Source organism: Polyergus mexicanus, unplaced genomic scaffold, assembly GCF_030449975.1.
Source record: "Polyergus mexicanus isolate NDT 795.1 unplaced genomic scaffold, iyPolMexi1.0 SCAF_4, whole genome shotgun sequence".
NCBI classification, from domain to species: Eukaryota; Metazoa; Arthropoda; class Insecta; order Hymenoptera; family Formicidae; genus Polyergus; species Polyergus mexicanus.
The window spans coordinates 5,414,752-5,438,946 of record NW_027223324.1 but is presented as its reverse complement, the minus strand read 5'-3'; the positions used below and the strand labels follow the sequence as shown (position 1 = coordinate 5,438,946).

General features: G+C 35.1%; 2 protein-coding genes across 3 annotated transcripts; one reads left to right on the top strand and one right to left on the bottom strand.

Moving 5' to 3' along the window:
- Positions 1-608: 608 nt before the first annotated feature.
- Eif3a (eukaryotic translation initiation factor 3 subunit A) lies at positions 609-5,845 on the top strand. Its single transcript, XM_070293704.1, has 5 exons — positions 609-1,038; positions 1,961-4,699; positions 4,811-5,136; positions 5,373-5,551; positions 5,635-5,845. The coding sequence occupies exons 1-5, from the start codon at positions 990-992 to the stop codon at positions 5,729-5,731; spliced, it is 3,390 nt and encodes a 1,129-aa protein (XP_070149805.1). The 5' UTR covers positions 609-989; the 3' UTR covers positions 5,732-5,845.
- A 245-nt stretch (positions 5,846-6,090) lies between these two features.
- LOC138932145 (clarin-2) lies at positions 6,091-23,733 on the bottom strand. 2 transcript variants are annotated; one of them, XM_070293706.1, is made up of 8 exons: positions 23,320-23,733; positions 23,052-23,196; positions 21,739-22,205; positions 15,915-17,221; positions 13,419-13,685; positions 8,596-8,784; positions 8,289-8,424; positions 6,091-8,009 (listed from the first exon to the last, which is right to left on the bottom strand). In XM_070293706.1, the coding sequence occupies exons 5-8, from the start codon at positions 13,639-13,641 to the stop codon at positions 7,871-7,873; spliced, it is 687 nt and encodes a 228-aa protein (XP_070149807.1). In that variant the 5' UTR covers positions 13,642-13,685; positions 15,915-17,221; positions 21,739-22,205; positions 23,052-23,196; positions 23,320-23,733; the 3' UTR covers positions 6,091-7,870. The 2 variants fall into 2 exon arrangements, with proteins under 2 accessions (XP_070149807.1, XP_070149806.1); XM_070293705.1 differs by lacking the exons at positions 15,915-17,221; positions 21,739-22,205; positions 23,052-23,196; positions 23,320-23,733 and adding an exon at positions 13,888-14,259.
- Positions 23,734-24,195: the final 462 nt, after the last annotated feature.

The window sequence follows — 24,195 nt, the reverse complement described above, 5'->3', positions numbered from 1 at the left end:
TTCGTTTGAGATAACAGATATTAGTATAAATATTTTTTTAATGATTAAAAATTGATTAATCTCTAATATTTACCATTTAATGATTATTTTAATGTTTATAAAAATCTTTTCCAAAAATTTTCAAAAATATTGTCTGCTCAATTGGTCAGATCAATTACATTTACATAAAATAAAATTCATGCGTTGAATTATACTAAATAATGATGCGTATGCACGTACTTGATGATGATTATCGCGACTGCGATGCGTTGTTTCGCCGATGAGGTATAAAGTTAATTGCACGAAAATGATTGATCCCGTAGAAGCCGAAAATCACCATGTCTTTTGTTTCACAAATAAGGCGATCGTACGCGTCACGACAAACGCGTTCGATATTTCACAAAGCACTCGCGATAACCTTTTTTTTTTTTACCAAAAGATTCACTTTTAGACAAGAATTAATCAACAATTAACAGAAATGTACGGAGCGGTTTGAAAGTACGTTCGCGGCGCGACGCGATTCTGCAGAATCGATTTGAACTCTATCGAAAGCAAATTGCGATTCTCGAAGTATCGAACTCGCCGAACGTCATCGCGTGAGGCGGGTCACGTGACATTCCCTAGCGTGCGCGGCCAGCACTGATCTTTTAGCTCGCTAACTTCTGTTCACCCACCGATCGCGAAACGTATGTAACGATGAATGTAACCCGCGAACAATGTTGCTGCGCAACGTGCTGTTACATAATTTTTTAACCGCGATAACCTCTCGTCGAACACGGATTCATCTCCAACGCCCGAGTCACGAGACTGCGTTTTGACTAACGCATTACGGGAAGCCATCTTTCCTCGGTGGCCGCCTCTCTTATCCGGTACACTGGTTGGTCACTGTAGTACACGCAGTCGAACGAGGTACGGGCTGTCGCGCGAATTCAGAATTTCTAAGCTTTCGACGTATCGCCGCTACCTTCCGAGGACAGTGTTTATGGTACAACTGTAAACGTCAAGAAGCCATGGCACGATACGGGCAGCGGCCCGAAAACGCCCTGAAACGGGCGAACGGTAAGTCACGATCCCGCCTCGTGTCTCGCGCAACGTGACATGGCCGATAGCGTTAAATTCTATTGTCGCGCGAGAGGAAAAAAAAAAAGAAGAAAGAGAACCCACGTACCTCGTAGCGTTCGCGCGGAAAACGCGAGACTCGACGAAATTCGGATCCGAGAGCTCTGGCTCGTGGATACAATTATGTTAAACGTCAGCTCTATCGATGTGCTTGTCACATAGTTACAAAGGATTGTCTATCGTTGTGTCCTGTTCCTTCGAGAATACTTTTCTCGCAAACATATGCGTATACATGTCACCCTTACGGGGCTTATAATCATCGGAATTTTATCGTGGGATTATATAGGTTTTTTTTTTTTAAATTCAAGAACAGTAAAAAAACGCGCTTTAAGCAGTTTTGAATTTTTGTATTTAATAAAGATATTGAAATATTAAATTTTGGAAATATGTATTTCTTGCTATCATATTTTATTATATTAATTTTTTATTTATTATACACGTGGGAGATAAAAAGTAGTTTTATATTTAATAATCTTTTTTCAAAATGTCTCGTCACATTTTGTTATATAAGTATAGCGAATAGTTGATACTTGTAGTAAATACTTAATCCTTTCAGGTTTTTTTTTTTTCTTTCTCTTTGTTCTTTCTGTACTTGAATGTATTGCTTTTATTTCATTTTCAGAAAGCATAGTATTTATGAAATTAGCTGAACAGAATAGATTTTTATCACTTAAAGCTGTTTTTAATTATATCAGTGTAATATATTTTTTTAGCGTACTCAGTTCTGATGTATTTTTAAAATTATTGTTGTCACATGTTGTAAATTTCTGTAATTAAGAAAGTTATTTTAAATTGAATACGATTGTTGCTACACAAACACTGACATTTTTCTTCTTCTTCTTTTTTTTTTTTTTTTAAACAGAGTTTATTGAAGTGGGCAAATCAGCTCGAGCTTTAGACACATTGCAAGAAGTCTTCCGTAATAAAAAATGGACATACAATTGGTCAGAATCTGTATTGGAGCCCATAATGTTCAAGTATCTGGATCTCTGCGTAGAATTGAAGAAATCACACATAGCAAAGGAAGGTCTATTCCAATACAGAAATATGTTCCAATCTGTCAATGTTGGGAGTTTAGAGAATGTGATACGTGGCTATTTGAGAATGGCTGAAGAGAAGACAAATGCAGCGCGTAAACAGAGTCAGCAAGCTGTAATCGATATTGACGATCTTGACAATCTTGCTACACCTGAAAGCATCTTACTTTCGGCTGTTAGTGGAGAGGATGCGCAAGACAGAAGCGATCGTACTATTTTGACCCCCTGGGTGAAGTTTTTATGGGAATCGTACTGCCAATGCTTGGAGTTGCTCAGAACTAATGCACATGTAGAAACTCTTTATCATGATATTGCACGTATGGCCTTCCAGTTTTGCCTCGAGTATAATCGTAAGACTGAATTTCGAAAATTATGCGAAAAATTACGAAAGCATCTTGAGGAGATATGTAAGCTGCCACCACTGGTCTCAAATGTTTCTATGAATAAAGCAGAGACACAACAGTTAAATCTAGAGACTAGATTAAACCAATTAGATTCTGCGATACAAATGGAATTGTGGCAAGAAGCCTTTAAATCTTCGGAGGATGTACATGGTATGATGAATCTATCGAAGAAACTCCCTGTACCAAAAACGATGGCAAATTACTACCAGAAGCTCGCTATGGTCTTTTGGAAGGCCGGCAATTATCTATTCCACGCGGCTGCGTTATTTAAACTTCTACAACTTTCTCGTGAAATGAAGAAAAACATGTCTTTGGAGGAACAGCAGCGAATGGCCAACCGTGTATTATTGGCAACGTTATCGATACCGTTGCCATCTGCTCATCCGGAATTTGATCGCTTTATTGAGACAGATAAGAGCCCATTAGAAAAGGCTCAGAAACTCGCGACTCTTTTGGGTCTCTCGCAACCGCCAACACGCGTTTCTCTGTTGAAAGATATCGTTCGTTTAAACGTTGTCAGTCTCGCGTCACCGCAGTTACAGGAATTGTACTCGTGGTTAGAGGTGGAATTTCATCCATTAGAGCTTTGTAGCAGAGTCGATTCCGTTATTCAGACATTACAAGCGGATGAAAATAGCCCATTGATTCAGTATGTCCCAGCTTTGCAAGATGTGACCCTTGTGCGTCTCGTTCATCAGATCTCTCAAGTCTATCAAACTATACAATTTTCCAGACTTTTAGAACTCGCTAAATTCACGGTGGATTTTCATCTCGAGCGTCTTTTAGTGGACTGCGTGCGCTACAACGATATGCAAATCAGAATAGACCACGGCAAGTCATGTGTTCACTTTGGAGTGGATCTCTCAGAGGCACAACGAGAGGATCATCCAGACGGTCCAGTGCTACAGGCGATGCCCTCCGAACAAATACGCTGCCAGTTGGTGAACATGGCAACCGTGTTGCACCGTTCCATTAATGTAATAAATCCCAATAAAAAGAAACTCGAGCGTGAAAAGTTACGTAACTCGATGGTTGCTCATTATCACGAGACCAAGATGAAGGAACACCAGAGAATATTGGGCAGGCATAAGATCATCGAGGAACGAAAGGAATACATCGAGCACATAAATACGGTCCGCGAAGAAGAGGAAATGCGCCGACAGGAAGAACTCCAGCGGCAACAAATGCTAGCTGAACAGAAGCGGCTGGAGCAGGAGCGCGAAGAACGTGAACGGAAACGTCAGCAGAGTGAGATTCAGCAGATTAAGGATCGTCATCTCAAGGAAAAGATGCAGCAGATCTCGCAAACGAGTCATGGGCAGAAAGTGCTTAAAAAACTGGACGAGGACGAGATCAAAAAGCTGGACGCGGAGCAGATCGCGGCGCGAGAAGCTGAAGAACTGCAAAAAGAGCGCAGGGAGATGCAGCAGAAGCTCAAGTCCCAGGAGAAGAAAGTCGATTATCTGGAACGTGCCAAGCGACTCGAGGAAATCCCGTTGCTGGAGAAGGCCGTACAGGAGAGAATGCAACAAGCGAAACAGCTTTGGCGACAGCAGGAGGATGAACGAATCGCCGCGGCTATTGAAGAGAGACAGGAGGCTGTGGCGACTCAAGAACGTCTGGCACGCATGAAGGAAGATCACGATATTTTCTTGGCTAAGATCTTGGCTGAACGTAGAAGCATACATTTGGAAAAGCTGAAGGAATTTGAGAAATTATTGAATGAGGAACGTGCCAAGCGATTATTAAAACGCAAAATGGAGCGTAAGGCCGAGCGTAAAGCGAAATGGGAGAAGGAACGTGCGGAAGCTGCGGAACGAAGACGGTTGGAGGAATTGCGCATCAAACAGGAAGAAGAGAAGAAACGTTTAGAGGAGGAAAGGGCCAAGAGGGAAGAGGAGGAGAAAATTAGACGGGCCGAAGAAGAAGCCAAGGAAGCCGAACGTTTAGCTAAACTGAAGAAGCAAGCCGAAATTATTAGAGCCAAGGAAGCCGAGATCGAACGTAAATTAGAAGAGGAACGCCAGAGAGATAAAGAACTAGTATCAACATGGCGACGTTTAGATAAGGATAATGACCGCGATCGTGATCGTGATCGTGATCGCGAGCGCGAACGCGACCGTGACCGTGACCGTGACCGCGACCGCGACGGTCCGAAATGTAAGTATCCAATAAGAATATTTTCATATTCTTTTTAATAGATGCGCTTTTTAATATATATACATATATAAAAAAAAATGAAATTTAATTCTTATTTTTCGTCTTTGCTAGCAATGGAATCATGGCGACGCAACGCCGATAAGGATTCTGATGGACTCAAAAACGAAACGGATCGTTGGAGGAAACGTGATGAAAAGATTGAGGAATCTTCGTGGAAGAGAAGAGAACCAGAACGACGCGACGTAGATAAATGGAGAAGGAACGACGACTCCGACAGATGGAAGAAAGACACTATGGATAAATGGAGAAAAGACGATAACTACGACAAAGACGATTTAAAAGATCGAGATAGATTGGACAACCGTGGTTTTGAAAAAAGAGATGATCGTGACCGTGACCGCGACCGCGACCGTGATCGCGGAATGGATGGACGCGGAGTAAGCATACATTTTCAATACAAAGCATTATAACTGTGCAATATTCTATGTATATAAAACTCTCTTCTTCTTTTTTATTCTTATTGTCTTCTATATTCTATATTATTTTACATTTTACTAATTACTTAATTAATTAATCACATTATTATTTACTTTTTTACTATCTAAGTATGTATATGTATGTATGTATGTTTCTTTATAGGAATATAATTCTATTTAATTAATTACAATTACAGATACGTGAAATTTCACGAGATACAATACGCGATGATCGAGACCGCGGTAGAATGCCCGATCGTCGTGGCGGTTATCGCGATCGTCGTGATGAACCAGCCAGAGAATCACGACCCACCAATCAGGATTGGCGAAAACGCGACCCGCTTCAAGAGGCTCCTAGAGAGCCATCTAAGCGCGAGTAAATATATACATAAATCATAATAATTACATTATTAATCATATTATGCAATTTTATAAAATTTGAGTTTTCGTACTTTCCAGACGAGATGATCGTAAAGATGATCGACTTCCACCTAGATCCGACGACAGAAGACGACCACTGGAAGATGATGGCTGGTCCAAAGTCAGTCGGCGCTAACATCGGATTCCCAGACAATTATATATGTTTATATGTTAAGAGGAATCTATATACATTATACATGGATGGAGTTTTTATCAGATACGGAAATAATAAATACTCTATCCAATTCTATTATTTTGTGTGTGACTTTATTCTTCCAGACAAAAAAGTGGTACGTCAGAGAAAGCATAAGGTTAATCATTATAATCGAATCGCGCGATACACGAGAGAACATTTTTTTTAGTACTCGTTCATATATGTATTACACAATGTATCTATGTTTGCATAATTTTTTATATTACACATATGTATGCATATAAAATACGAGATAAAACAAAAATCTAACAAAGCAGTAAAATGCAAGAATTTTATTGGTATTTCCATGTCCTTTTTAATCATCATTGTTAAAGTTGATCGGACATTTCAAATACAGAAAGTGATCAATGTGCTTTATTATCATTTAATTAAAATATTTTATTTCATATCAATTTCCGTACATATCTTATTCAATGCAATTAGTGTTGTATGAAAGGAGAGACGTTTATTCAATGCAATTAACATAGAAAATTACGTAAATATGCATTATGTAATACATATCTAAATACATGCTAAAAAATTGCCTCTTCCCTACATTAGTTTTCTATATTTATTGCATATGTACACATTGAATAAGATTTATAACGGCAATTGGAGAAATAAAATATTTTTGTTAGGAGAAATGATAATTGAGTATATTCACTTATCATATTACTATATAAAACAAGAATGGCGAACTATTGTGTATTTGAAATATTCGATCAACTTAATTAATCTAATCTAATGAAGACTAAAGAGAAGACTTTGATGATATCATCAATCTTCCTACCGTACACTAGATAATATGATTACCGTTATGCATACTATATATGTAAAGCCATTTACATAATATAGCTTGTAAGAATGAAAATTTCAACATAATATAAATAAACATGTACGAGAGTTATACATAATATAATCTCAATCGCAATTTTTTTATTACACCCATGATATTGTAATAAATATATTCTCAAAGAGAGCACACTGAAGCTTTTCGTTGTATTTACATGTCATGATATGTTTCATGTACGATGTATTAATATGATCATGAATATAGGAATGAAATCGTACATCTTACATAGGAAAAGAAGCAATATCGAAAAGTAATTGTTAATGTAATTCGAATGTCTCGGAGAAAAGCTACGCCACACTTACTTATTAATTGTTCTCAAGAGCCCAGTCTAGTCAAAGTAATAGCCTTTGTAAAAAAAGAACATAGTGCTAAATATACATATAAGACAAATGGATTTTAAATGTTTATGAAATCAAAGACAAACTTGATACAGTTTACGAAGTAAACAGAAACAAAGTAACAGAATGCACATCTGGATTTATAGCGCATGATTTACATTCACTGTACGTCTGTATACGAATATATTTATATATTACCTATGATATATATATATAAAAATCTGTTAATGGAAGTCTCAAAGGATAATTGTCTAGATTGCGGCCTTATCGATAAAAAATAATGTATAGATCAAGTTAAATAAAGCGTTTTTCCATGCTCAAAGTTTCATATATTTTTATACCATATAAAGCGAGCAATCATTTAGAACCATAATCAATCACTGTTCTGCGCAAAATGCACGTTCGTCATAAATTCATCGAATACCGCTTGGGAACTCCATGAATATTGCGAATTGACGCAATTAGACAATATATAAAAAATACGGCAGAATGCATGCATAGGCGGTACACATTTAAGCTCTTAGTTCGTTACGGCAAGTATTGTTTTTTATTAACACGTTCCAAGATCAAACGTTATATTTATATCTATTACGTTGAACTTACACTCTAGTTTGAAACGACGTTGCCATATCTGTCGCAAATAAATCATCATCTAGATCTAGGCGAATGATTACAACTTATTTAGGACAGATACTTAGGAATTGTGCGAAGTACAAATCTAATCTACGAGAACAAAACTGTATTGCTGTTTAATTTCTGCTAATTAACTTTCGTTCGGTCTCAATGTAGACGCTCTATCAATTTTAAAATTTTTCTTTAATTCATTTTAATTTATCTTAATTGAATTGTAGTCTGCGTGTCTTTTATGAAACACTCATAATAAGTGTAAATTTAATATAACATTATCGCTGCAGCTGTTTTCTCCTCAAGCGCGGGTATCGGTTCCAGACAATCATCCTTTTCTCTGCCGGATCCCCAACCGATTAGTGCTATGCTAATAAAGTGTACAACGCCAGCGCTAACAACGAGCCTGGAGTGGAAAAATATTCATTGAATAAGAGTAAAGTATCTATATTAAAATATGTTTTACTGGCTATAATTTTGTAACTAATAGAGAGGAAAACAATCTTATAATTTATGGATTAATTTTTTTATCATTATCACAACCAGTACCTTCCAATTAGTTATAACAAAGTCGAGAAATTACAATGAAAAAAATTTGATCATATTGATCGAAAAAATTTTCTAATTCTTAGTAGATACTCGATTTAAGATAGAAATTTTATTTTAGATAAAAAGAACGTCTTACCAAAACGAATAGCCAAGCTCAGCAGACCCCTCGCTGGTCCACATATTGTCAATGTCCTCCTTTGGCAGTACATTGACATACAGTCTTGTATAATACTGCGCTAACCAAGTACAAGTGCTAACTAAGCACATTAATACTGAAAATAAGTTACAGAAATTCCCTTATTGCAAATGAAATGTAATTCTCTATGAGTTTAAAACATTTGAAGAATTGTTTGACTTTTTACCGCGCTTTGGTTCTTGTCTGTCGTTTTATTTCCTTACTTTAATATTATTAAAAAATTATTTTCGATAAAACACATACTTACGCGTTAACATATTTATAAAGTATACACCAGGAATGGATAAAATCTTTGATCTTGGTGAAGTAGCTGTATTTAAAACCGCCAAAAGTGCAGCGAGTGCAGCCGCTACCAGAGCAGCCGAAGTTGCTGTTAAGGTACCGATCCAAAGGGCCCAGGACATCACCGATGGATCCTGCCGGATCAATTGAGGAACTGAAACATTATTATTAAGAATATTATTAATCACAGTACAATGATACAACAAACAAAATATACAGTGCTTTTTAGAGAATATTTTACGCTTTATTATATTCCTGCATATTTATATTATTTATCTTTTCTTATTATATATAATAATGTTAAATAATGTTATATTATCGCATGTAATATGAGAGATATAATACGTATTTCAATTTACTTTAACATAACAACAAATTATATGGATATATTATATATATGTTTAGACTTCACGTAACGATTCAATAATTATATGTAGCAATATGTAAAAATTGAGTATGTATGCGTGTGCGACTATTAAATAACAATACAAAATTCCTAAAATAATGATTGCTAAAGATAAATCCAAAGGCTTAAAAACGAGTTATTAACATTAGCTTGTAACCAATTATGCTTTTCATCATAGATTGAATATAATTTGTAATTATATGTAATTCCAATTATGATTACACCGCGATTAATAATCACTGTTATTATGCAAAATGTATTAAGCAATAAACGTATTTTGTACATCGTTGAATGTTGCGATGAAATTACATTAAATTATCGTAAATTCTTTTAAACATGTTTGAATGTTATAAGAATATTCTTTTTTCTATATTTCTTTATACAATTATTATCTATTTTAAAATATTATTTTTTTCGTCGTATTTGTCTCTCTCTACAATTTTTCCGTTAATATTATTAAATTATCCTTAAAGGATCTTTAAAGAAAATCTCAATTAACTGTTCTAAATATTCAACATATCGCAGGAATGAGGTCGTGGATAATGCAAGCGTAGCATAATGGCCGAAAATTGAAACGAAGCCAGATCTTGAACGATTAACTTTGTATATGAGAATATATATCTCCAGCAACTCCTCGCACTTGAAAATATGTGCAATGTTTCGCTTCTATCGACGTCTTCCGTTGATCGGAATCTATATATTGGAAACTAAAAGCCGCTGCTATCGCATTTTATATTCGGGCGTGACGCGAACTTGAGAGAGAAAGATTGAGTATAAGTAGGAATATCTTGTGCATTTTACGCGCTTCCAGGATACGATCAAGTTTGCTCGAGACATTTCAACTTATGACGGCGTGAATAAACGGATCATTGCCGGAGGCGGCCGCCAACTCTTGCCGACTCGAAGATGCATCTACCCATAAAGTACTCAAGTACTCAAAAACGTATCCACAGTCGCAATATTTCTGTCGTTTCAATCTGATATGATATATTTATCATTTTTACACTCGAGAGCCATCATTGACAGAAGAATCGAAGCTGTGAAATGTAAAACAACATTAGTTTAACTCAAATTTCGAGATAATAAACTTTATTCTAGAAATAAACTTCCTTTTTTATGATGAAAATTTTTCTGTACAAAAATATACGACTAATATATTTTTACACATGTACATTTTTGTAAATAACAATTATTTTGATAGAATTTTAAATTTAATAATAGGATTAAATTTTTTGATAAAAAGTATAAATATGTCGGCATAATGCATTTATTCTGAAAACGCCTCTAGGAAATATATTGAATAAATAAATATTAAACCATTTAGATACAAAGACTAATATACAGCTGCGAGTGCTACAATTAGGTGGAACTATTGGTCACTCCCTGTCTGGTCCCTGCATAAAATTGATTGCGTACTAGAATGCAATAGATGCTCTTATAGCAGTCACAGCATCAGTAACGCTGATGATGCGAGTAGCGCGTGCATGTGAAAGTAGACCACGAGGCTTGGTCGTGATTTTTGTCCACGGAAACTAGTTTCTGTGTATCTATTGTTATCCGCGTACGTCCCGTAACTTGACAGCTGCATGTATGTAGGCGCGCACGTGCTTGCGATTTTACATTAAGAGAAATTTGAATGTAGCATATACTTGTTTTCACATATGTGATATTTGAATCTCTTTACGAAAGGCTACCAATTGCTTTTTCTTAAATAATCTAATAAAATCTAAAACTTTTTACTCTGTAAAAAAGTTTGATTCAGAAAAACATTAAATGTTGTTTGAATTATTTCTTGTCTTTTAAAAAGTCAAAAAGTTACAAGTTCATTTTCTTACATCATTCTCACAGTAAATATCCATATATAAGTATCCATTATCTGAGAACGAGATAATAATCGTGTTCGTGATCGTAAATGTGATATGCATATCGGCACGTTATATCGCGAAGAGAACAAGAATTGACCTTATGTTCAAAAATGTATACATAATTCAACGTATTTAAATACAGGCATATACTCTATCAGATATATGAGTACATCGAAACCACCGGATATCCTTTCAACAGAATTTTTCTTTGATATCAACAAGTTCTCTTGAACCAAAATATCAATACATATATATATATATATAGTTTTCATTTAATAAGTGAAAATAAAATAAAATAAATTTTAGAAATAAAAATGTGCAGCCGGATTCTTCAATTAATTTCAAGAGAGAGCTTCTTATTTAAAAAGAATTTTAAGCATATAGTTATATGAATAAGACATGATATTAATAATTCAAAAAGTGTGATAAAAAATGACTTTTCTTGATATTTTTTGTTGAGGTAAAGCCCTCTCCAAGTTGATCGAAAGAAGCTACGATAAAAAAATTATCCGGTGGTGATCATATCTGGAATATGTGATCATGAAAAAATGTGAGTTTATATATCCTTTCAGATTTATTATCCGTTTGAATGAAAGAGAAATGTTTCTCACAGCGCGTGCCAGCAATTGTGTTGTTTTTCCCCGGAAGTACGGTATAATAGCAACGTAAAAGTCGCTTGCTCATCGGCACGATTATTATGCATTGTCTTTAGGATATTCATCCCATTTCGCGCACACAATGCATCGTCGCTCTGTAAAAGTGAATATGGCACACTCGACTAGATGCGGAAATCATCATGAATAAATTAAAAAGATTTCATTGACACTGAAATAATGCAAAACACAAATTACCAAATGTCATAAATCTAAAAATAGGAATAGAGTGAAACTGTCAATTTTTGAACCTTCCTGATATTTTCTCAATATATTGTTTCTCTTATCCGATTTCTCAGAATTGTTAGTTTTCGGACTATTGTTAATCATTAACATTTTGAATTTCTAAATATTTTCTTTCGCATGACTTTTCACATCCACCAAATAAAGACATACATATATATCTATGTAAGCAATTTTCGTACAAATTAATAGAACGTGCGAAGAATTAATTGTAAGAGAATAATATAATTTTATATTAAAATATTTTGTAAATTGTTTATTTCATTGTTTAGTTCAATTGCATATATGCACATGTATACATAATAGATTTTTTACAGACTCCATCTGCAACTATACCAGTTCTAAGATGCCATGAAGAGCGAATGTTTTTGCTTGAATGCTTTGAATGCCATTGTACGGCAGTTATAGCATAATAACAGTTTCTTCTCATAATAATAATACCGATAAAAAAAAAAAAAAAAAAGTATACATAAAACAATAGCACTTGAAAGAGAATTCATCGATCAAAAAACTTGATAACTTAAAAAAAAAATACTTTGTTCTTTTTCATCTCGCTAATAATATAAAATACAATTAAAAATACACTACCTATTAACTTCACGCGTCAGTAAAATTTGTAATTGTCAAACATTATATCAATCTTTCATCAATGGGCGCACAAATTTAGAATATTTTTGTTTAAAAATAATTATCATTCCGAGCACATCTGGCATAAAGGATGTGAATGTGTGGCACACGAAATCAATGGGACAAATTTAACAACGATTATCAAATCGATGATTTATTGCAGATACATGCACGTCACATGTCCACGATCAACCGCAGACATCGTTGGGCGCCGTATAGAACTCTAATGCACTCGGTTATCAATCGGAGATTTATGGTCCAGTCGCATACCAGCATGCTCGGCCATCCACGAGCCTTTCTCTCCATATCTCGCATATCTCCGCGCGATCATAATTCGTCGCGTGCGAGTCACTCGAATCACAATTCAAAGAGTGTCCGGCTCTTGATCGCGCAATACTCGACTCTTTCGTAACGATTTATGAAGTTATCGCGAAAGAATCGCCCAGGGCGAATAATCCCGACGGATAATCCCGAATAAAAATAAGAGCGTTAAAGGAAATTGGCACGAATTCATTCTGACGATATTAAATAATCTACGAAATCGAAAAAAGCAATTTTAAAAAGGGGATTATGAATATTCTTCTATTCTCCACCTCATTTGCGTTTCTCGCGATGACATAAAAATAAATGTAGTTTTCTTTATTCTCGTATTGCAGAATATTTAACGATTGTTGATGTATTTTAATCTTTTTATAAAAAAATTAAACCTTTGTGTTATTTTAATTTCTTATAAAATAAATATTTCTTTCCACGAATTGTGGAACGAATTCTGTACATTATTGCAAAACAATATTTTAAGTAGCTTAAAAAATTTTAGCTAACAGTAATACGTTTTGCATATCAATTTATCGACTATATGATACATGACATTAGACTGCATGTCACTCAAGATTACATACTTACTATTTCGTTATACGAAAAACAGATTATGTGTGATTATGCGTAAAATATAATCCGCCTTGTACAAAGAGAAAGGCAGAAAATATCAACATACCAGACACATGATATGTCCTCCATCCATAAGCGACGTTTAATTCCTTCTTGCCCTGCAGCAGACCAAAGTGAACTCTGCCAGCGCTTTCCTGGGGGTTCGGCGTTCTCCAAGGTCGCGCCTCGACCCAGTGCTGCGTCACAAGGGCGGCACAGACAAGCCCACCGCCCAGCAATGACAGGAAGAAGGTCGCAAAGATCGTGCCCCTTCGAAACATCGACGTCATCCTCGGATCACGAGAGGGTCCAGTTTTCGGGTAGCCCACGAGCACTGTAGAATAAAAGAGAATATGAGATTGGGTAAAAAGATTTTATATAATTTTTAATGAGTGCCTATTTTATCTCCAATAATATTTCTTATTGCTAAACAATATAAAGATTTGTTGTGCATAGTTTCTATACATAGTTACGCGATTATCACGGTACCAGTGTACCATGTAAAGCTCTTCGACTACTTTAGAATTCTCTCTCACTTGTCAAGTATGTCGAAGTGTTTCGCTCGCGCGAAAAAATCGCGAGATACATATTTCCGCCATTCGTTCGTGCCGAAGTATTAAAAAGAACACTCCTCGTCCTCTATCCTATATGTAACGCGGAAAGCAAACATCTTCGCGATCTCGCACGGAGCAGAGTCTCGCCTCGCTGCATCTTATTAGCATCATCCGCGCGTTACGCCGCATGTACATGAGAATCTCCCGATGGAAGCCGCTACTGTCGGAATAACAGTACAAATTTTTAACGTCGAAACATTCTTCGATCTCCCTCGCGTAAACGAAACGGAATAGTGCGTCTACATCGTTCGAGGAAAAGTTTCTTCGCGATTCACATTGTATATAGTGATCCTGAAAAACAAGAAAATCTTAGAAAAAAATCTGATAATTTTAAGAGCGACTAAAAAGATGAATGTGAATGTGATGAAAAGATGAAACATGTATTTATAAAAAGATGAACATGACACACAATAAATTTTAAAGACATACATAATTTTATTAATTTACTGACATTTAATCGAGCATCAGTAAGTCAAATCTTACTAAAATAATCAGAATTAATTAAGAATATTGCATATACATATATATTACTATATCAACCATATATTTTTTTTTTTTAAATCTGTGGATTCTTTTTTTGTCAATGTTTTTAATTAGGTAATCGAATTATGAGAGTCTTGCATTAATTTTTTTCTGAAAAATTAAATTTTATCGCATTTTTTTTTAGCTTTTGCATCATCGTGCAGCTCGTGCAGCTCGTTTCCTTTCTCCCCAGAACGTTTTCTCCATTCGTTTAACTAACCGGAGACGCGTGTGACACGCGCACGTTTCCTCCGCACGAGAGAGAGAAAATGAGATGCTCTCTTTGCGCGGCTATCGGTAATCTACTTGACGACAATCACTGTTTAAAATATGCCACACAGAAACTATGTCGCTTTCGCAATAATTATCTGGTCTGTTAAAAGAATCTGCGAGCGTATAAAAGCGCCTTGAAAGCTAAGCACTTGAAACTTTAATATTGAGTGCAGCTCTTATGTAAAGATAAATTAAAATCTGCAAAAAAATAATCAGAGAATGCAACGCGCGCGTTTCAATTAATTAACAAATTACGAAGTTATTTTCAGAAAGAAATTTATTTTCCTATATTTATGATTACTATTAATTAATTTATTTTATTTTATTATTTACCGATTGTTTTGTATATCTGTCATAAAATTGGTTAAATATAAAAGAAATTAAAAATAATCTTTCCTTTATGTTTTTTAAGAGAACGAATATTTGTTTCCTTTAATGCACATCAAGATACAAATCTTTTATTAAGATTTTCCATTCTTGTTGGAAGATTCGAAATAATTTCTTCACCTTGCTTTTTTTACTTATTACTATGCTTATTTGTAATTGTAACAATTAAATTGTCAAGTTTCTGCATCAATTCTCCATTATAAAAATTAGATACTTCGATTATGCAAAAAATTGCGAACAGCAATCTCAGTAAAATTTGTTATTCTCCTCAGGTCGAAGGGGGAAAGCTAAATCTATCAGCGCTCGATTAATAAGATATAATTTCTAATAGATTACTTAATTCCAGCTATTACGCGTTACAACTCGGTTTATATATATACACTCGCGAGATTATAACTCAAATATATAATTTAAATATAATATATATACGATGAAAGTTAAGTATATATTAAATCATTGAAAAAAGAATATCATTAAATCGATAAGTATTAAAGCGATTAAAAATGCAATATCATGCAATTATTAGAATGTTTTCTTTATCAAAAATCTCGTTAAATTAATCAATTTTTTAAATAAATCATACAGAGTTGAGATAAATAATTCATGCAAAAATTAAATTAAATAACTAATTGGGAAGCTTACTTTCAAACCAACTTTCAAATTTAACTTTCAAAAAATGGAGACTACGAAATTACATAGAAAGCATTATTTTTCGAAAGTTTGAAAATAAACTGTTCAATCTGTCTCTAAGTAAATGGTATAGTAACCTTGACCCTGACTCTCCGCGAAGTGCACCTGGTTCAGACTCCGAGAGAACTCGCCCTGCTTGACCTTCTGCGAGAAATCGGCGTTGCTGAGCCCCTTGGAGAACTTGACGCGGCAATTGTTGCCGCGCGGCTTGGCTGTCCTTAGCAACGACGATGACGAAGCGGCGGGCTTTGGTCTTTTAGCGAAAGTATACGGGATCGTGTAGGGCTGCGCGACGTAAAAGTAGATCGGCCGGTAATCCTCGTGGAGCTGCGGTTGATGTACGTCGTAACCGCCGTTCGTGCAACAACCGGTGCTGGTGTACACACTCGGTGCGCCGTTGCTGTACGCGTACGAGTTCGCGTAATGAACCCCGTAGTGGTTCGCCGTTTTTCGTGAATTACCTTCCACGGTTTTCGATGGAAAAGAAAACAAGCAGAACGTCGTCAAACCCGATCGTTACACAATCTTTCGATAGAGGATAGTTCACGACGAAACTGTTCTTCGGAAATGATGAATTTATGACGCGATCATCCGAGATCGCTTTCGTTTCGCCTTGATTTCATGGCAGATCTTTATTCACCGATCTTTCAATAGGAACCAGCTGATCTCGACTTCGAAAGGATTCACTTTCGACTTTCATTTATCAGAATGAGCGTTCCCTCGTCTCTATAGTTCGTCGTTTTTCAGCAAGTCTTCAAAGTACTTTGTAAATCGCAGACGGATCTCGACATTTTTCTCTCCACTTTACTGAATTGGTTCCTTCAAATGTGTGAATACGATCGAGACAGTCGTTCGCTATTAACGAAATACATCTGTCTGAGTTAATGGAAAGAGAGTGCTCTTTAAAAATGAAAGCTTAGCGTTAATCTCGATCTGAAAGTCGAAGGTCTCGCGATGGCTTTACGCAGTGCTTTTCCTCTATATCTGATGAGATATCAGAAGCCACAGGTGATAGATTGCAGAACGCAATTCGGCCGTAAATATCACCACGATCTTTTATTATACAACGTATATATTTCTAGCGACTCGCGAAAACACAACGCGTGTGAAGAAGGATCCTTTTCTTTAATTATCACCTTAGAAGTTTCTCTCGACGACGCGACAACATTCTTTTTCACAACGTACACCGCTTCAATAATGTTGTCGCGAAATAATATCCTTGCTTTCTTGTTTTTAATCGGCGTTATTGTGCGCTATTCCTCGAAATTCTGAAACGTCGACGCTTCAGAATCCACTTCGAGTATCGCTTGATGTCGGGACTTCTTAATGGTATCTTGGAGACGAGCGCTTTTTCACCACGTGAGACGATGTCGCGATGTGTCAACTGTAAGAGAAATCTGTACGTTAGGCAATTACTAGACGAAGTTTTGTGCTATGTCAAGTGTAAGAAAACGAATGCGTTAGACGAATGGTCGTGAATGAAGCGTGCGTGAAACATGACAACTAACATTTCTGTCGAGATATGACAAACACTTATAAAATATAACGCGATATATTTAATTTCTCTTTTTCAAACATTATTTCTTTTACATCTTGGAATACAGAAAATGTCAGTTATCACGTTTTACTCCCAACATCAAATAAAATTCTTGAATATATGCATTATATGAGCGCATTACTTTAATAATAACATACAGTATGACCACATTTCATTTTAACTCTAACGTTTTTCAAAGAAAAAAAGGAAAAGTTTAAGAATAAAAGTATTATAAAATAAGAATTATTAAATAAGTATATCTACAATTTAAACAATTTCTCTCTTTTAGAATTTTCTTTCTCAACTTCAAGGTTTCATATTGTAAAACAAAAAGAAAGTTTTAACATTAAGTTAGAGTTCAAGTAACGCCTTTGTATGAAAATTCCAAGAGCAAAATTGACAAACGACGCGAGTAGGAGTCGAGACTCTGGTGAGAAAATAGAATTTCATTTTGCATTGACCTAAATTTGGTTTGAAGAATCGTAGAACGCCAGTGCACATTTTTAAAGTAAAAATACACAAATCTGTCGAGCTGCTCTCAGCTTTCCGTTTAAAATCGCGCGAAATGGAACGAGGAAATTTCGTTAAGGATGCGGGAAACGAGAAAGAATTCCGTATTTTTCCCCGAGCTCTTGCCAAATTGTAAGGAACAATCTAGTTTCCATTGCTTTAAAACAAAATGAAACGAATCGCTAATGATCTGTAATAAGCGAGCAACAGTGGGACAATCGCTAACGGTACGATAAAATTTAAGAGGCGCGATATATAATAACCGTTTCTTGCCATCCGACATTTCTCAAATGCTCGTTACTGCAGCAGGAAACTTCATTATTTGCCGTTATATTGATGATTTACATTTAACCTTATCCATCGTTAAATTTCACGCTTGTGAAGCTACCTGCTGAAAAAGATCGAAGAAACCGAAATGTTTCTTTTACAATTCAAGAAAGATAAATTAAATGCGGTCTAATCTTAATTTTATATAAAATAGCTACTTATAAAATTACTACAAATCAAAACTTTCATTTTGAGATCATGCATGAATCGCAAACGTTTGTTTAAGTCGCTTTAAGTTATTTATCTATTTATCTTTAATCTATTTACGTTGTCGGAAAAATGCGAATTTACGCTGAGATTCATGCATAATGCTGTCCTGCAACATTCTTGACGGAACTGGAGCAGCAATTGTCGCAATGTAACGTATTGCGTCCGCGCCGTTGCGCATTATTAAAGTCGGACTTAAATATATACAAAGTATTTTCTTATTACAGCTTCTGTTAGTTGTAATCTCTGGCTGAAAAAAGCGAAGGAAATTCCAGTTATATCTCAAATAAATGATATTTTATTGCATTGCAGACATAGTTATTCTGTGTAACAATTTATCGATAAAGAAACTAGGATCTGTTCTATTTTTCATTTATACACAAGATGTCTAACGAGAAATTTACCAAATCACGAGTATACGGAAATTACGTGTTTGAAGCAGAGCAAATTGTGCGAATGTCAAAGTTTAGATGCCTTTTGGAAATATTCGTAGATTTAACATATCATACAGAAATCAAAATACTTCTATTACATTATTTTATTTTATAAATGTGTTTGCACTTTACTTAAACATTTTTGTAATTATTATATTGTATTTTTTATTATTATTATTTTAAAGAAATTTTTTTTCTTAGCTAGATACCATATGTTTTAAGCAAAAAGTAATTTCATAATGATGATCCTCTCAACTTTATTCCAAGAGAGATAGATTCCAATTTAAGATATGTATATATACAATTAAATGTCAAAAACACGTGGCCCTGTCGACACAGAAATTGATCGTACGATCCGCGTGATAAAACGAGTTTTGACGTGGCTGTATCGAATTGATTGGCATAACCCACCACGATATGACAAATGATTGTACATGCGTGACGAGAGTGTTATCACGGGCAAGGATGTAAGAACGAGAAAGACGCGGGAATGCACGTATATACACGGCTACACGAGAGGAACGGATTGACGAGGTCGGATGGATGCCGTTAGACCGTGTCATGATGCGACTATACGACTATGCGTGTGTGTGAAACATCGTCGTCTTGAGAGAAGTACAGACAAGAAAAGATACGGGAATGGACAATGAGAGAGAAAGAGTTCCAGAATCGGAATTTGCGCGATCCCGATTATCTCAATGCGAAAGCAAAACACGTTGCGAGGCGATCTTGCATCGACATTCTATTAAATTTAAGCGTTCCAATTATATAACGTAAAAGAAAAACAGATATTCGGCATCGGATATAAAATGTTGATGTATCTGGGACTTTGATTTACAAGACGGTACACGGATGCTGAAGCAGTGATATATCTTCGTAATAATAGCTAAATGTATATTATATTTTGTTTACCTTTTTATTAAATATATTAACTTATATTACTGTCGATTAATACAACTAAAATCACAAGTAAAATAAACTAAACCCATGACAAGATTAATTCAAATATAAAAGCTAAATAAAATAATGAGTACAAAAATATGTGTACGATATGTGCATTAATGATTTTTCTACAAATTTTTTTGAAAGGTTTTCTAATATAAATATCTAAAATTTAAAAAGTTATAAACAAGATTATATTACACACAAATGATGCTTTTATCTTTACATTTGCGCCGTCTTTATTCTAGGAACGTAAAGCATTCCTATCGAAACATATAATATTATATATAATGTATTTCCTTCTCTCGATCAGCGATCTGCTGAATGTCGAATCGTCGTTACAACCGGTTCGGCAGTCGAGTCCGCTGGCGCATTTTTCTTTCCGCACGATGCGTGTACCTCGCGTGACGCAACTCCCTCGACATATATTGCCCCCTGTTGCCCCGGAGACAGAGAAGAGATGCACATGTGGCCCCGCGTGTCCTGTACGAGAAACTGGGACACGCAGCCAACCATGTGGTGTGTGTCTTTCTTTTAATATCCTTGCAAAATGTCTCCCTCAAATCTTGCGAATTTCGACGGGCAAAGCGAGGAGAGAGAATATCTCGGAAATCGAGTCCGGTCGATGCGACGATCTGTTCTGACCCAGAAAGCGGATCCAACGGATTCCTGCCCGGGTGAAATTGCAGCTTTTAATTTTTGCAGAACCAGGCCGTGACATATTCAAATGCAAAAATTTTCGTCGCGTAGTGCGAGATACGCATCAATCGTTACCGGCATGCGCTGCAACAACTATTCCATGAATAATTTAATGCATGACATCGGTTCATTGTCGTGGGCGACGGCTATTGTGTGCAACACAACCGATACCGTAGATCAGCTCTCATTATCATTACGCATTCTTCATTTTATTACGAAATATAAAAACGTGACGCGCATGGTTTCAGGAGCAACGCGTGAAACCGGAATTCAATATCGTACGGCTTTTAAAATTGTAGTTATAAAAAATCATCTGGTACTTGTTAACTGTAATACAAGTTTCAATATTAATAAATTTGTCTTACCTTTAATTTACAAAATAACACACACATATCGTATTTAATAGAATTATAAAGTTTAAGCATTATTATAAGTTTAAGATTTTTTTATCTGTGATTATATCTGTGAATATTTCCAAATGACAAATACACTTTCCAAATGATCGATCATTAAAACGCCTACATAAAAGATCGAGAAAGTTTGAAAGCGTCTCACAGCATTACCTTTTTTAACACGTATCTGGATTGGGATGTAGGAAGTGAGCTGCTTTCAAATACGCGAATATAGTAATCTCTTTTTTAATCTATTATAAATTGCGAAAAACATTATACAATATAATATATCATCTCCATATAATCATGCATGTGTACATAAGACTTTAGCATTATTATTTTCAGAAAAAATAAAATTTTTTTATATATAAGTTATAATTCTTAATCAAGAATTATAAATAAAATGAAAGAACAAATATAAAAGATTCGATTTAACTTTATTTAATTTACGAAATATCTAAATAAGGATAAAAAAATCGCAAAGTTTGTGTAACTATTAATTTATTTCACATTCCTGTTTGAAGACAAAGAATTATATTATTCTTCGCGTTATTTTACAGTAAACTGTCAATTATGCCAACTTGTCGAACAGAAATTAATATATATTCTGACGCAGGTGCAATAGATATCGCGCATCAACGAAATATTGTACGTATAATCATTCCTCTTCATAAATTGGCATTGTTTACTGTAAAATAAGAAGAATAATAATTCTTTGTTTTCAAACAGAAATGTGAAACTAATAGTTACACAAACTTTTGCGCAGCAACGAAACAAAGCCGGCCGTATTAAAAGAAGATTCGCATAGGACATGTATCTGCGCAAAGAGCAAGAGTAACATGACGAATTTTACCTGCATCGCTTCGGCATCATTCGCGTCCCGTTCCGCCGCAACGCCGCGCCGTGCACGTCTCTCCGTTTGTCGAGTCTTTCGTGAAATAAAACGGCAAACTTGTAACGAACCAGTCTCCTTGGGATACGTCGTTTTTTCTCCGTAGATTCTCCGTAGATCCCCCGATCATCGGCGCATCTCTCTCTCTCGGAGCGTTTTGACACCACAACCTGGACGCTCGAGTTCAACGTAATTTACGAGGCAACCGCATAACGTACACGCGTGTCCCACAGTGTCGGCCCAACTGAATTTCAGGCTGTTGCCGATCCTTCTCTTTATCCTCACCTGGCGTGGACAGGTGCTACAGATGGCACCACCTTCCGATCGACGACCCCTGACGCTTATACCGATCCCGCTGGGTCCTGAGAAACGATCGTGAAAGCAAATCCGCGATACGCCATCCATTCCGAGAAAAGAGGAAGCATTCTCTGCTAAAACAATTGATCATTAGGGATTATAATAGAAGAGATAAACAATAAAAAAGTTAATACATATATATAATAAGCACATATATATATATATATATATATATAAAGTTCCCTTCTTCGATTTTTATAAAACTGGCGTGTCTTTTGTATATCTTGCAACATTAATCACGATTGTAAAGAAAAATGTAGAGATAAAGAAAGGAGATTTTTTTTTAAATTCAGCTTAAAATACATAAAACATGAGCACGAGCAAAAACAGGGTTGAAAATCCGTGACGATCGTTCCCATTTTTTGTGAAAGAAAAAAAAAAGGAAAGAAAAAATAGAAAGCCTTTCCCGAATCCTTCCGATTCGTGACTTTTAGGAAAAGGTTTTTTTCTTTTCTGACTCATCTAACTTTTTAGGAAATTTTTTTTACCGGCCCAACATGTCTCTCGAAAAATTATTTTGTTTTCCTGACTCTCTTTTAGGAAACTTTTTTTTTTTTTTTTTTAACTTTTGCTTACATAAAACGCAGAAAAAACCGCAACGAATTTTTAACCGTATTTTTGCTTGCAAATGCGAGTATTTCGACCTAAACATGATGCTCTTTCCGGATCCGTAACAAAGTATTTTTCTTCTCGAAAAATAGCGTTTCGAAGAGCACAATAGTCTTAAAAAATGCAATAGCACGTGTAATCATAGCGTTTTAATACGATTGTGTGAAAAACGTAAGAACGACAATTTTTGTAAGGGCGCTTCAGTTTCTCTCTATATTTCAAAAAAAAAAATATATATATATATAAACTATGAAATAAAGTAAATATAAAAAAAAATCAGTAAAGTTACTCCTATGCTAAATACTTACCTTAATTAATAATGCAACAAAATATAGGTTTCGAGGCTTTCTTGGCATCCCTGATACTATACGTGCTTATTTGCGTACAAAATGTTTATTCTCGATAATTCTCGATATATTGTACGTTTAACATGCATGGATAAGCTATATGATCCTGCAAAGTTCATTTGATGTAATTGTCATATTATCGATATGATGATATACTATATATTTTTGCATAATACGTAACGATATTTTTCTATCCTGATATTATATATACATTTATTTTCACACTTACGTACTAATTATGTATGTGCCTCAGGTTAGGTTATCTATACCCAATAACGAGAAATCACAATTCGAATGTGATGAAACAATTAATTCTCTACTTCTACTGTAATATAATTACGATTTTATCGATCATAGGATTAATCACATCGATGGACTATGCTTTCGACACTTGTGTAATATTCGATTATGATTAAAATCAGATTGATTACGATCCATGACACCAGTAGCGTCCCGCCATAAATAACCGCGCGCGATATTGTACCATAAACTAGAGTAGAAACATAGATACCACTAAACATCTCGATTTTCGATTCCGCACAAATAGTCCGATTCCGAGAAATTCCGATTCAATGAGCGGACAATATTTTTAAAAATGTTTTTAAATAATTTTGAACAACATTTTTAAAAACATTGAAATAATATGGATTGAGTTCCCTTTTAATCATTAAAAAAAATGTTTATATTAACATCCAATGAGCGGTCAATATTTTTTAAACATATTTTTAATATTTACTATTCATTAATATTGTATAATTGATATAAATATTTTTTTAATGGTTAAAAAGGAACTTTTAATATTTTCAAAAATGTTTTTAAAAATATTCTCAAAAAATATTATCTTGCTTATTGAGGAGTTTATATAATCTTTTGTTTCGTTTTTTTTTTTATGGTTTTCTATCTTTTTCAAAGCCGTACGCCAATCTTGTTTCAATTGCCATATGTTCGGATAATATTCCTTTATAAGTGAATTAGTATCTGTATTCGCGCGCGCTATCATATATTTGTAAACAAACTCGCGCACGTCATCCGATGTCATATCCCACGTGCAGCTGTCAAAATAATTTCTCGCTCAATATATACGTCATCGCGATTACTGTCAAAA

Coding starts and splice junctions, on each gene's coding strand:
- Eif3a (XM_070293704.1), top strand. CDS start 990: ATGGCACGATACGGGCAGCGGCCCGAAAACGCCCTGAAACGGGCGAAC. Junction 4,700..4,810: donor CGACCGCGACGGTCCGAAAT/GTAAGTATCCAA, acceptor CGTCTTTGCTAG/CAATGGAATCATGGCGACGC. Junction 5,137..5,372: donor GCGGAATGGATGGACGCGGA/GTAAGCATACAT, acceptor TTACAATTACAG/ATACGTGAAATTTCACGAGA.
- LOC138932145 (XM_070293705.1), bottom strand. CDS start 13,939: ATGTATCTCGCGATTTTTTCGCGCGAGCGAAACACTTCGACATACTTG. Junction 13,686..13,887: donor CACTTCGACATACTTGACAA/GTGAGAGAGAAT, acceptor TTTATTCTACAG/TGCTCGTGGGCTACCCGAAA. Junction 8,785..13,418: donor GAGGACATATCATGTGTCTG/GTATGTTGATAT, acceptor ATAATGTTTCAG/TTCCTCAATTGATCCGGCAG.